The 13,166-nt window shown below is 61.5% G+C and overlaps 1 protein-coding gene and 1 long non-coding RNA gene across 3 annotated transcripts in view; both read left to right on the top strand.

Moving 5' to 3' along the window:
- The first annotated feature begins 2,440 nt into the window (after positions 1-2,440).
- LOC147572175 (uncharacterized) lies at positions 2,441-5,302 on the top strand. Of its 2 annotated transcripts, none has more exons than XR_015246025.1 (4): positions 2,441-2,715; positions 3,312-3,367; positions 3,507-3,625; positions 4,776-5,302. It is a non-coding gene; the product is annotated as an uncharacterized LOC147572175 (long non-coding RNA). The 2 variants fall into 2 exon arrangements; XR_015246024.1 differs by lacking the exon at positions 4,776-5,302 and adding an exon at positions 3,761-3,855.
- Positions 5,303-7,138: 1,836 nt separating this feature from the next.
- KCNN3 (potassium calcium-activated channel subfamily N member 3) overlaps positions 7,139-13,166 on the top strand; it is a 120,973-nt gene continuing 114,945 nt past the window's right edge. Inside the window, exons 1-2 of the mRNA XM_086694068.1 lie at positions 7,139-7,464; positions 8,156-9,255. Coding sequence (XP_086550194.1) covers positions 7,398-7,464; positions 8,156-9,255 — 1,167 coding nt within the window. The 5' untranslated portion in view covers positions 7,139-7,397. The remainder of the gene's footprint in view (positions 7,465-8,155; positions 9,256-13,166) is intronic.

Genomic DNA, 13,166 nt, shown 5'->3' with positions numbered 1-13,166 from the left:
CCCCGAAGGGGGGAAAAGTCAAGGAACCTGCCAGGAGGAGCTACCTCTGCGAAATGTTCACGAGGGTGCATCCCGGCCCCAGACGCACCCGTGGGCCTCCACGGAAGGAGGCAGGTGGTTGGCGGGCGGAGGGGGGGCGTTCTGCCTGGGATCTCCCCGCGCGCCTCCCGGGAGCAGGGAGTGCAGAGCTGTGCGCACCTGCCACCAGCAGAGGGTGCCACACTCCCCACAAACCGGGGCAGGCCGCGTGAGCGGAGGGGCGGGGGCAGGTTGGTGAGCACCAGCCCGCTGGGCCTCAGACCCGGGCCCTCCCCGCTTTAGTTGCCACCGGCCAGCTGGGGTCTGGGGAGGGGCCGACAGCAACAGCTGGCGTCCAGGGCTCAGGCCTCAGGTGCCGGCCGGGCCCCTGGGAGAGGTGGATCTCGCGGTCCCCTAACTCAGGAGGGTGGTCCAGCGAGGGCGGCCGCGACGGGCCCACTGCGTCCCTCCGCACCAGGGGCCTTGGCCCTCCCCGGGGCAGCTCGGGTGCCTGTTCTGGGCCTGTGACACTGCCGGAGGTGCTAGCTTTCTCTGAGCCCTTGGGACTGGGGCCAGGAGCATGCTCTGTGCCAGGCACTGTTGTAGGCACTGGGGAGGCCCCAGGGATCGAAGCAGACAGAAACCCTGCCCCCAGGAGGCTGAGTCTCTGCAGGGGCAAGGGTGCCCTCACCCATGCTACTACAGCGTGGGGGGGCCGGAGCGGACACACCCCTGTGACCCAGGACGGGCCCTGTCAGTCCTGGGCAGACAGGCTCTGGGGACGAGGCTGAGAGCCGTGCCCTGGCCAAGCAGGGATCTGCAGGGGCCTTCCCTCGGCCACAGCACGGCGACAGAGTGCTCTCTCTCCCCAGTTCTCATGCCCTCTCTCCAGACACGGTGTCCGCACCTTTGCTCCGAGCCTTGACCCCTCAAGTAAATAGACGCGGCATCCGGACTGACTCATCTGGCCGGATCAGTTTTCCCACCAAAGCTGCCGCAGACGCATTTAACCGTGTCTGATGTTCACAAGCAGTTGTGCAGGGAGGCGCGGACGGGCCGGGTCTGTGCGCTCAGAGCGGGGCACCTGCGGGTGTGCCGCGGGCGGGACCGTGGCGGCTCTGAGCCGGACGGGCCGAGCCCCCATTCCCTGCGGCTCCACACCATCCTCAGGCCTCGCCCGGACCCGCAGGGGCCCCGTCAGCCCCACAGACCCCCACCTTCCCGCTCCTTTTGTCCAACGCAGGTTCACGGAGAAGCTGGAGCAGGAGGCCCGTTTTCTCGGCGGTGCCTCTCAGGAGGCGGCGGTGGCTGCATGCAGGGGGTGGCCGGTGAGTGGGCAGACCTTCTGGCTTCGAGCGGGCGTCTTGCCTCCTGAGAACAAGAGTGAGCCGGCCACCTTCTCGGAACCGGAGCTCCGTTTCCTCGTCTGCAGAATGGGACGCTAATCTTACCCCATTGGCTCGTTGAAAACACCGGAGCGGGAGCCCGGCTCCAAGTAAATGCCCCAGGGCGTGGCTCCTTGCTCCAGGTGTCCCCATCAGAGCGACCCGGGTGAGGTTTCAGTTTTTCTCCGGCAAAGCAGGAGGCTGGAGGGGACAGTGTGGCGCTGAGGGGCCAGCACCCACGGGTGGCCGGGAGTTGCTGGTGGGGGGTGCCATGGCCTTGCCTTACCCGTTCTCTGTTGAGGCCTGGAAAAGGCTGGGCGGGTTTTAGTTGTGAGCCCCCCGCCCGGGGCATCTGGTCATTCAGGGACTCAGGAGAACTTCGCTCACCGGTCAGTGCCTCCTATGGCCAGTGGCAGGTAAAGGCAAGCAACGTGTCCGGGGCCAAAGTGCCCTGAACTCCCGTGTCTGCAGACCCGCTCACTCCCTGCTTCCGTGCAGGTCTGAGTGCATGTAGGGAGGGGGGGTTGGGGGAGGTGCAGGGTTGTGTGTGTGCCTTACACTGTGCACCATAAGCTCCTGTCACCAAGGGGCTTGTGGTGTGAATTACACACAGGGAAAAGACACGCACAGAGACGGCTACAGCACCAGGCGTGAGGTGAAGGCCTCCCCAGAAAGACACAAGGAAGGTGCTAAGGGAATTCAGGAGGGGACGATGTCACTCTGGGGGAAGGGGCAGAGGAGGGGAGGTCTGGGACGGCTTTGAGTGCTCTCCTTAAATTCCAGAAGGACTGGATACGGAGTGGGGTGGGGGTGGCATTCCCAGCGGCACGAGTGGGAAAGAGCGGGAGTCTAGGGTCAGAGGGATCCAGGCCCAAATCCAGGACCAGCTGGTGACCCAAGTGAGTCACTTAAGCCTTTCTAACTATTAGTTGCAGAGTGAGAGCACAAAGGATGAGCCTTCCTGACCTGCCTTTCGGGGCTGCTGGGAGGTGGGATGGAGTATTTCAATTTTTTTTTTTTTTAACGTTTATTTATTTTTGGGACAGAGAGAGACAGAGCATGAACGGGGGAGGGACAGAGAGAGAGGGAGACACAGAATCCGAAGCAGGCTCCAGGCTCCGAGCCGTCAGCACAGAGCCCGACGCGGGGCTCGAACTCACGGACCGCGAGATCACGACCTGAGCCGAAGTCGGACGCTTAACCCACTGAGCCACCCAGGCGCCCCGGGATGGAGTATTTCACGTGCAAGTGCCGTTCAGACCCTGGAGTTACTTTTATTATTAAAATAACAAGGCTTCTAGATAAGAGCATGGTAATGACTGCACCTGGATGGGCTAGTAAGCTGTTCGGTCCGATGCCCCAACCATCCAGGGTCTGAGGGAGGGTGTGGTTGACTTTCTGATACTGTCTCTCCTTGGAAGGTTAAGGATATCCCTTAAATGCCAAGCCTTGTTATTTTATTTCTCTCTCTCTCTCTAATGTGTATTTATTTGGGGGGGGGAGAGAGAGAGAGACAGAGGGAGAGAGAATGCCAAGCAGGCTCCACACAGTGTAGAGCCTGACGCAGGGCTCAATCACAAACTGTGAGATCATGACCTGAGCCAAAATCTAGTCAGCTGCTCAACCAACTGAGCCACCCAAGCACTCCTCATGGGATTTTCTAAAAACTCATTATTATTTATCCTATATCTAAATTCCATCCGTCTATCCCCTCCATCCACCCGCCCTCCATCCACCCATCCCTCATCCATCCATCCATCCAATAAACCTTTATTGAGTATATCCTGCTTAGCTCTGGGGATACAGAAGAAACTCAGGCCCCTTCTCTGTGCTCACTGAGTTCACAGTCCAGTGGGAAAGACAGCCATATAAGCCACAAATCATTAGTTTCCTTAACCCCATTTTCAGACAGTTCTACCTTTGGCAGTAACAGTTCCACAGACCACGGATTATGGGACTTTAAGGTCAGCGATCTTAGGTATATCATCTCTTCTACGTCACTCATTTCACTGACGGGGAAATCGTGGTGGTTATTTGTTGTGGAAAATACTACAACGTCCTCTTGTTGGCTTCTGAATGACCTCTCCTGGATTTTAATTTCAGTTCAGTTCACCTTTATGAAACATCTACTATGGGCAAGATCTGCAGATACAGTGATGGACAAGACACCGTTTCTATCCTCAAGAAGGTCACAGTCAAGGGGGAAAAGGACACACAAACAGGTAACAGCCACACTGCTTGATAAAGACGGGGATAGAGCACAGGGCGTGAAAGTATAGAAGAAGGGCCCCTGATCTGGATTTGGGGCGCTCAGGGGAGGCTTTCTAGAAGGAAGACCCGTGAGTCATCTCTTGAAGGGCAAAAAGAAACCTGTTAGATGAAGAGGACAGAAGGGCATGCCAGGCAGAAGGAAGCATGGCTTGTCGGAGGACCTGGAAGCGGGTATTATTGGGGCTTAAGGAGGGAGGCGGTGGGGCGCGAGTGGAGAGGAGGTGGGGGCAAGGGGCAGCTTGGTGTGGGGCTGGTGGCCAAAGGCCGTCTCTTCCTTCCCGGGCTTGATGAGTGCAGCCTCACTCGCTTCCCCTGAGCCCAGGAGCCCCACCGCACCCGCTGGCCTTCGTCTCTAAACAGGTGCCCCTCTATCTATGGTCCCTTGCTTTATTGAGCTTTGCAGATACTGCATGTTTTTACTTTGCAAAGGGAAGATTTGTGGCAACCCTGGGTCGAGCAAGTCTATCGGTGTCATTTTCGTAACAGCGTTTGCTCCCTCTGTGTCTCTGTGTCCTATTTTGGTAATTTTTGCAACATTTCAAACTTTTTCATTATTATATTTGTTATGGTGATCTGTCATCAGCGAGTACGACTTGTTGAAAGTTCAGATGATGGTTAGCAGTTTTTAGCGATCAAGCCTTTTTCAAAAAGATTTCAAGTAATCTCTATACCCAGCATGGGGCTCGAACTCACAACCCTGCGATCGAGAGTCACATGCCCCCTGACAGACTCAGCCAGGTGCCCCGCGATAAAGTACTTTTTTTTTTTTTTTCAACGTTTATTTATTTTTGGGACAGAGAGAGACAGAGCATGAACGGGCGAGGGGCAGAGAGAGAGGGAGACACAGAATCGGAAACAGGCTCCAGGCTCTGAGCCATCAGCCCAGAGCCCGACGCGGGCTCGAACTCACGGACCGCGAGATCGCGACCTGGCTGAAGTCGGACGCTTAACCGACTGTGCCACCCAGGCGCCCTGATAAAGTACTTTTAAATTAAGGTATATATGTTGTTTTTTGTAGACATAATGCTATTGCATACTTAGTAAACTATAGTGTAGTGTAAACATAACTTTTTAAAAATAAAGTTTATTTATTTTTGATAGAGAGAGAGAGAGATGGAGAGAGCGAGCGTGCAGGACAGAGCATCCCAAGCAGGCTCCGTGCTGACAGCACAGAGCCTGACGTGGAGCCCGGACTCACAAACTTGGAGATCATGACCTGAGCTGAAATCGAGAGTTGGACGCCTAACCGACTGAGCCCCCCGGGCGCCCCGAGGGAACATAACTTTTATGTGCAGGGGGAGGCCAGAAAATTCATTGGCTTGCTTTCTTGCGATATTTACTTTCTTGCAGGGGGCTGGGACCGAGCCCGAGGCGTCTCTGAGGCGCCTGGAGACTGAAGAGGCCGATTCGCCTGAAGGAAGAGCCCATCCTGTGGCTCAAGCGCCACCACCCCCGCGAAGCCTCAGGGTGCTACCTCCGCCTTCAATGAGCTGTACTGTCTACACCACACTTGGGATCTCGGTCGCGGCTCCTTTTCATCCACGAAAGTATAGCCTCTGTGGTGAGACCATAAGCTCCTGAGGGCTGCCTGTGATAACGTTTAGTTTAATAAATACCAAGAAGACCGATCCCTACTGGTGTGGATTTCGGGACACGTGGAAAGTGCTGGGGCTTTGGGGTTGGAATGGATTCTGGCCATGCCACTAGGTCCCCGTTAGTAACCGCGGGCAAATTTTAAAACCCGCCTGCTGCCTCAGTTTCCTCCTCTGTAAAATGGCTGATGGCTCCAAGTCACCGGTTGTTCTGAGGACCTGGGTGTAGCTGGGGGTTGGGGGACGGGCTGGGGCTTCCCAGCAGGGGGGCTTCGGCCCGCAGCAGCGGAGGGCAGGCGAGGCGGCAGGCCAGGGTGGGGGAGCTGATGCCATCCGGGCCGGCTGAGCAGCTCCCAGTGTGGTCCGGTGGGCTGGCCCGCGAATACCCGCTCGCATCTGTCCCTCCCCCCAACCCCGAGAGGCGGGGACCCTACTTTTATCTTGTTTTTTTCGAGAGGAAGCTGAACATCAGAAGGTAGTTAGCTGCCTGTGGTCGCGCGGCCACCGTGTGGCAGAGGGGACTCCAGCCTGGGCTCTCGGCCACTAAAACCCGGGCTCTGCGCTCTCCCCACTCCAACAGGGTGGCCGCGCGGAGGAGCCGATGCCGTGGCTCCGCTGTCCAGCTCCAGCCATTTCCAGAAGAGTCTGCAGTGGACCTTCGGCTCTGGCACAGTTTGGTCCCCCCACGCTGTCCGTGACAGCAGGACATAGTCTAACCGTCCTTGTCTGGATCCAGGGGGCACAGTCGGGAGAATCGGAGGCGGGAGGCTGGCCCAGAAGGGTCAGCTGAAGCGGGAGGCAGGTCACGGTGCCGGAGGGGGCACAGAAATGCCCAGGAGCCTGGCCCTGAAAAATGATTCTCACAGCCCAGATGCTGTATCTGGCACTGAGAACCGATGCCAACGGCACGTTCTGCTACTAACAACTAATTTATAAGGAAATCATTAAGCCTAACAGGTGCTTTGTCTGGGGATGGGGGTGGGGGGAGAAGAGCAAGAAGACAGAGGGGAAGGGGAGGGAGGGCAGGGCAGGGCATGAGGAGGGCGGGTGGGCTCTGGAGGGCCTGCACGGCCATGGGCAAGCACGGGAGACGCCAGGCTCGGGTCTGACCCCGGCGCTATGGCTGGTGCCGGCGGGTGGGGGTGCAGGGGAACGACCACGTTGCTGGTGATAACAACAACCATCGGGATTATTGTGTGCAGCCATACTCGGGTTTCTGGGGTTGTGGCTTAGATTACAAGTAATATTTAGCTCTTAATCGCAGCCAACAGGGGTTGCAGAGGTGAGGCTGGCACGCAGAGGGCTCTCTGGCCCGTTTGTTGGGAGCTCTGTCCACTTGCAGCTCCGCATTCAAGAGAGCTGCTTTAGAAACCCACTGTGTGTGTGTGCATGTGTGTGCGCGTGCACACGTGTGTGCACACGAGCATGCTTGTGGGCCAGTGCTCGCTCACCTATGTACACACATGTGTGCACATACCGGGGTGTATGGCTCTCCTGCCCTTCCCCTTCCCGGACAGAAAAATCATTTCTCCCTCTGAAACCCCGGCTGTGCCCGGGGATCCCGTCACCTCCCCTTCCTCACTGATCCCTAAATCAGCTGCGGTTAGAAGGGGAAATGAATTCCGCTCTGCTCCCATCTCTTTGGAACTCCCTTTGCACACAGTGGGAGCTTAATAAATACTTGATGATGGCTCTGAACCTGGGAAGCGGGCAGCTGTTCCCAGCTCTGACTCTCAGGGCCCCACAGGGCAGATCAGGTGGGGGAGTGGCCACGGCGGGGGGTGGGGGGGATGGGGGGGTTCAGTCTTCCTGCCAGACGCTGTGGTGACGCCGCAGCGCCCGGGAGCTGCTCCGTTTCACACGCCCTGCTGTGGGAAGGCCAGTTTTCCTGCAAGCCTTCTCTGGTTCCTTCCCAGCACGCGGGCCACTTCATGGAGGCCCCGCTTTGCCCTGAGCAGCACAGTGGAAAGGCGTCCGGGCAGACGGGATAGCAGCTGTGGGTCCCACCGACCTGGGTTCAAATCCCAGCACCCTCCACCGGCCCGGTGACATCTGGCAATTTACTTACCTGTGCTTGTGTGATCTGTTCTTCAGTTTTCATCTGTAAAAGGAGAATGATGACATCATTTGCATGGGGTTGAAGTGGGGGGTGGAAGTAACAAAGAGGCGCCTGCACGCTTACTGCCGGCGTTCAGTAGGTGAGCTTACCCACCTGGGGTCGGGAGACGACGGGGGGGGGGGGGGGGGGGGGGCCCGTCTGCTCTGTGACCCTTGGAGCTGTAGCTCAACGTCTCGGAGCATCAGGCTGTGAACTGGGGAGACCAGGCCCACGTCCCCGGGCGTCTGGGGTCGACCTGCGGTACACCCTGGCGGGTAACGACCGGCGGCCTGCCCGCCCCACCCCCGCGTCAGGGTGCGCAGCCCCCTCCTTGCGAGGCCCCGCTCCTCCTCCCCAGCGCGCCGCGCGCGCGCACGTCCCCGTCGCCTCGCGGGCTTGTGCCACACCTGTCGCAGCCGAGAGGGCCGGCCCGGGGTGGGGGGGTGGGGTGGGGGTGGGAGGGGCGGCGGAAACTACAGCTCCCAGCCCTCGCCGCGCGGCCCGGGCCGGGGGTGGGGGTGGGGTGGGGGGTGGGGGGTGGGGTGGGGGCGGCGGGCCCCTCCCCCGGGGAGGAGCCCGCGCGGGGGCGGAGTCAGGAGGCGGCGGCGCCCCGAGCCGAGCCAATGAGCCCCGCTGCCACCAAGTGGGCTGGGCCTGCAGCGGAGCGCTGGCCGCGGGAGGGGAGAGCAGAGCTGTTGAGCCCGCGAGGAGCGAGGCTGAGCCTGGCCGTGCGCGCTCCCAGAGGGCCGCCTCCTGAGACGGAGTTCCTTCCCCGCTTCTTCTTGCCCCAGGCCCCTCCTGCCCAGGGCCATGCACCCCTGAGTGGCGGCGTCTGGACCCCGGGCAGCCCCAGAGAACCGGAGCCAGAGAACGAAGACGGGGCCAGGACACCTGCTGGGGGCTTGGATGCCCGGCTGCCTCTGAGGACATCTTTGGAGCGAGGGTGGCTTTGGGGTGGGGGGTTGTGCCGCAGGGAATCCAGCCAGGCCCCAAGATGGACACTTCTGGGCACTTCCATGACTCGGGGGTGGGGGACCTGGATGAAGACCCCAAGGGTCCCTGCCCGTCGTCCGGGGATGAGCAGCCGCCGCCGCCGCCGCCGCCGCCGCCCCCAGCAGCCCCCCAGCAGCCCCCGGGACCCCTGCTGCAGCCTCCGCAGCAGCCCCAGCAGCAGCCAGCGCGTCCCCTGTCTCTGCTCGCCCAGGTCCAGAGCCAGCCCGTCCAGCCCGGCCTGCCGCACTCCTCACCCACGACGCTCAGGGGCCCCCCTTCGGCCAACTCCACCGCTGCCCTCCGCCCCTCCTCCAGGCAAGGCAGCCAGTTCAATCTCAATGACCACTTGCTCGGCCACTCTCCAAGCTCCACAGCCACAAGTGGGCCCGCTGGCGGCGGCCGGCACCGGCAGGCCAGCCCCCTGGCGCACCGGCGGGACAGCAACCCCTTCACGGAGATCGCCATGAGCTCCTGCAAGTACAGCGGGGGGGTCATGAAGCCCCTGAGCCGGCTGAGCGCCTCCCGGAGGAACCTCATCGAGGCCGAGCCCGAAGGCCAGCCCCTCCAGCTCTTCAGCCCCAGCAACCCCCCCGAGATCATCATCTCCTCCCGGGAGGACAACCATACCCACCAGACCCTGCTCCACCCCCCCAACACCACCCACAACCACCAGCACGCCGGCCCCGGCCCCGGCCCCGGCCCGGCCACCGCCGCCGGCAGCGCCACCTTCCCCAAAGCCAACAAACGGAAAAACCAAAACATTGGCTATAAGCTGGGACACAGGAGGGCCCTGTTCGAAAAGAGGAAGCGTCTCAGTGACTATGCTCTGATTTTTGGGATGTTTGGAATTGTTGTCATGGTGATAGAGACCGAGCTCTCTTGGGGTTTGTACTCAAAGGTAGGGCTGCAGCTTCTCTTTATACCTTGAACAAAAGGAATATGTAGGTAGCAACAGAGAGAGAGGGGAGAGAGAGAGAGAGAGAGAGAGAGAGAGAGAGGTGGATGGAGAGGAAAGGGAGAGAAGATTGATGGAGGGCGGTGGTGGGGAGAGGCGTTTGCTCAATTAGATGGAGCGCTCGAACTTGGCTTGCTTTCCCAACCCCGGGAGAATTCATTCCTCGCCTTCTGGGGGGAGCAGCCCCCGTGCACCGTGTCTGTTGCAGACTCTGTGCCGGGGAGGTTGAAAGAGTCCCTTCTGAGAAACCGTTTTCCTCCTGGCTCACGCGAACCAAAGCGGAGCCCAGCGGCTTCACGCACCAATTAATTACACTCTGCCTTGATGTGCCTGCCAGTCCCCGCGACTCCCCCTCCGCTCCCGCCCTGCTCCACTCCATTTTCCCGAGGATGGAAGAGAAATAAATGTCTGGGTGGGGGGTGGGGACTCCATGCCTGTCCCTTCTCTGCGGCTTCCCCCCCTCGTCCCAAGTTTCTCTTTTCCTCCTCGTCCCCGACAGACTTTGGGCAAAATAGAAACGCACCCGTGACCCGAGTCTCCCGGGGGGGGGGGGGGGGCACGGGCGAAAACAGGGGCGGAGGGAACCCGCGGTCCTTTCCCTCGGGAGAGAGCACTCAGAATAAAGCTGCTGCCGCCTGACGCAAATGGCTACAGGTGTCCCCAGCAGCGCAGGTGGGTGCCACCGTGGCCTGAGCCCCGGGGAGCACCTCTCCCTCAGATGGGCTGACAGGGCTCCCGGATCAGTCAGGTGGAGCGTGTGCGCAGCCGAGGCGGCTGGTGGCTGGGCTTCAGCCTCAGGCTCGGAGATCATGGCCTTTGGCGGGGGCGGGGGGGGGGGGGGTTGGTGGTGGTGATTCCCGGCAGTGGGTTCCTGCCACACTCGGCCTGCTGGGGGCCCTCGTGCTGCGGGCTGGAGGGCTCGGGGGACCCGGGCACTCATTGGACAAGCGGATTTCTTCCCACTCTACCCCTCACCCCCGATTTGTTGTTGGGGAGGAGGGTGTGTGAGTGCATGTGTGCGTGCTGGCCTGTCCCTTGGATTTCTCTTCCTATTTGTCATTTCGGGCAGGGGGTGGCTGGGAGGGGTTCAGCTGTTGGAGGTTTCAAATAGAGCCTGTTTCAGGCTGGGCCCAGCTGCTGTGGGGCTGTCACATTCCTTGTTGAGATCCAGCCGCAAAAACCTAGGAGGTGCTGATCGGATTTCCCTGTCCCCAGCCTCTCTCTCCAGCAGGGCACGGGCAGAGCCGTCAAGCCACCTGAGTAGCCAGGACCTAGACTTCCTTCTGTGCAGAGGGTCCCCCAGGGCCCCAGCTGCTCAGAGGGGGCCGCCCCAGCTGGCTGCATGTCCGTAGCACGGGGTTTGAGCCCCTCAGAGAGCAGAAGTGAGTGGGGTTCCCGGCAGTAACAGCTCACTTAGTCATGCCCGAAGGCTGCAGCTCTCAGGGCCGCCTGGGGGGGGGAAGGGCGCTGGGGGGGGAGAGGCTGTCCCCCTCGGCGGGGCTCTGGCTCCTTCCAGCCACCCGTGGGGACCAGGAGCTGTCACCGAGGGAGAATGATGAAGGCCCCGGGACTAGGAGGTGGGGGGAAGGGGAGAGACCAGCACCCCAGTGACCCCCGGGGTCGGAGCTCTTCGGAGGACCCGGCTTGGGGCAGGTCTGTGCGCGTGGTCTTCATGTCACAGGAGGGTTGCCACTGGCGGGAGAGGGGCCAGGGCAGGGAGAGGGCCTCACCCAGAGCAGGAGGAAGCGGGGTCTGGTGTGGAGCAAGGGTCAGGGGGCCAACGGGCTGGGTGTCCCCCGCTTCTACACCGCTGGCGCTCAAGGCGGCACGAGAGGTTATGACCAGGAAGGTCCTGCTGGGCCCAGCTGGTGAGGTGGCTGCCTTGTGTGCCCCTGGGAGAGCCCTGGCTGTAGAAACGAGGCTCCCTTTAACCCGCTCCCCTGCCAGGCTTCCCGTCTGCCGTCTGTGCATGGAGTCATTCGGGAAGCAGCATTTCCTGGGGTCTCCCGTGTCAGGGCCCGTGGACCCAGGAGGAGGAAGGCGGCTCCCCCTCTCGTCCCAGACACAAACAGGATCGTTTTAGGGAGTCAGAGTGAAGGTTGAATCCCAGCTCGGTCGCTTCCAGAGCTGTGGTCTCGGACAAGCCATGTAACTTCTGCGAGCCGGTCCCCCAGCTGTCGGTGGGGAGAGCGAACTTGCTAAGTGCAAGGCTCCAACACGGGGCCTCACGTCATTGTTATTAATAGTGGTGATGAGGGCAGAGGGGTCTTTCCCACCAACTCTGGCTCCAGAATCAGCTGGGCCCTTGACAGACTGGGAGCTAACGCTCGTCAGTGGCGTGAGAAGTTGCGTCTTGTTGGGGAGAAGTTCTGAGAGGGGCTGGAAGCACCTCCGATCGTGGGTGGGTGGTAGGGAGGGCACGTCTGCCCCCAGGCTCTACCGTGGCCAGCGGGTTTGGGCGAGGAAGGAGTGTCGCCAGCTGGGAAAGCTGGGCTGCTCTCTCTCTCGCTGGAGATCTCTGGGTGTCCGGTCGGCTTCGCTCACCCGTGTGGACGTAGTCCGGGCGGGCTGGTGGCCATGCACGGGTGGGGGGCTTCCCGCTCACGGGCCCTCGGAGGGGTCCCCGCTGCTTCCCCGAGTGATTGAAGGCGGCTGACGGGTGCCAGACCTGCAGCTTTCTGGAGCTCTCTGTTTTCCTCCACGGGGCTGCGGACCCATCTTTGCGTCCTTGGCCGATACTTGTTGCTGGGGGAGAATCTGCACGTGGGGCTGGCTCTCTGGGGTCGGAACCTGGCCCTGCCCTGAGGCTCAGAGTTCATGCAAAAGGGAGCCAGAGTGAGGAGGTGAGAAGTCGGCCAGAGTGGTCCTCAGTCCCCTCCTCACAAGCCTGAGGTGACGCAGGAAAGGGTGGGGGGGCGGGAGGTGGGTCAAAGCAGGGTCCAGAAGGCAGGAGGGGCGGGGCCATGAGTCCCCCCCACCCCGTAAGAGACAAGTGCCCGAGGGGGCCCTCGTGGGCTCCGACTGGTTCCGGGCTATCCCTAAACTGGACAAAGAGTCTAGGGTTTAAAAACGAATAGGTGGTTTATGTCAAGGGCGTAGACAACGTGGCAGGGCCGGGGTTAGAGGTCCCGCCGAGAGCTCCCAGGGATGTGGTCTGTCACGTCTGTGCCCGTCAGGACGGAGGCAGCGATGCTTTGGGGACGCCCTGGCATTCCGTGCTCCTCCAGAGTTGGTCTAAGGCACACCTCCGGCTGTGCTGTGTGCACCGGGACCACAGGGCCCGGCCCCCTCCATCTCGGAGCCGAGGAGCCCCCAGCCCTGGCTGGCCGGTCCCGTGGGGGCTCCTCGCAGGGACCTCTGGTGTCGGCTGTGACCACCGTGGGGGGGGGGGGTGGAAATGCTGCTGCCACAAGGCAGCCGTCTCTGTCTCCGTGTGTGCCCAACCTCCAGCCCCTACCCGCCCCCGGGCTCACCTCCCTGGCAGAACTGACCGCTGCCGGGGGCGCCGGTGCCTGCCCGCTGCCCCTGACTGGCCTTGCTGCGGGGGCCGCCGCGGCCACGGGTCCCACTGGCCCGTCTCCTCCCACGCGTGGCCTCCCCCCCACCCCGGCTCCGGCGCTTCCTCCTTCAGAACACCTGGGCGGGGGGGGGGGGGGGGGGGGGGAGGCAGGCCTCTCCGCACGCCCAGGGGGGCCTGGGCTCCTGGCTGTCCGCGCTGCGAAGAAAACGGGGTTCCCTCGGGCCGACTCGTGGGGTGTCTTTGCTGACCTCACAGAGGTCAGGGGGTCCACCCTCGGCCTCCGGCCCGGATGACTGAGCAGGTTCGCAGGTCCCTGCGCGGGGAGCCCCTGTCT

The sequence above is a fragment of the Puma concolor genome, chromosome E4 (assembly GCF_028749965.1).
Source record: "Puma concolor isolate L17-30 chromosome E4, mPumCon1.1.hap2, whole genome shotgun sequence".
Classification (NCBI taxonomy): Eukaryota; Metazoa; Chordata; class Mammalia; order Carnivora; family Felidae; genus Puma; species Puma concolor.
The sequence above is the reverse complement of the archived record's forward strand: the minus strand, read 5'-3'. Positions and strand labels throughout refer to the sequence as shown.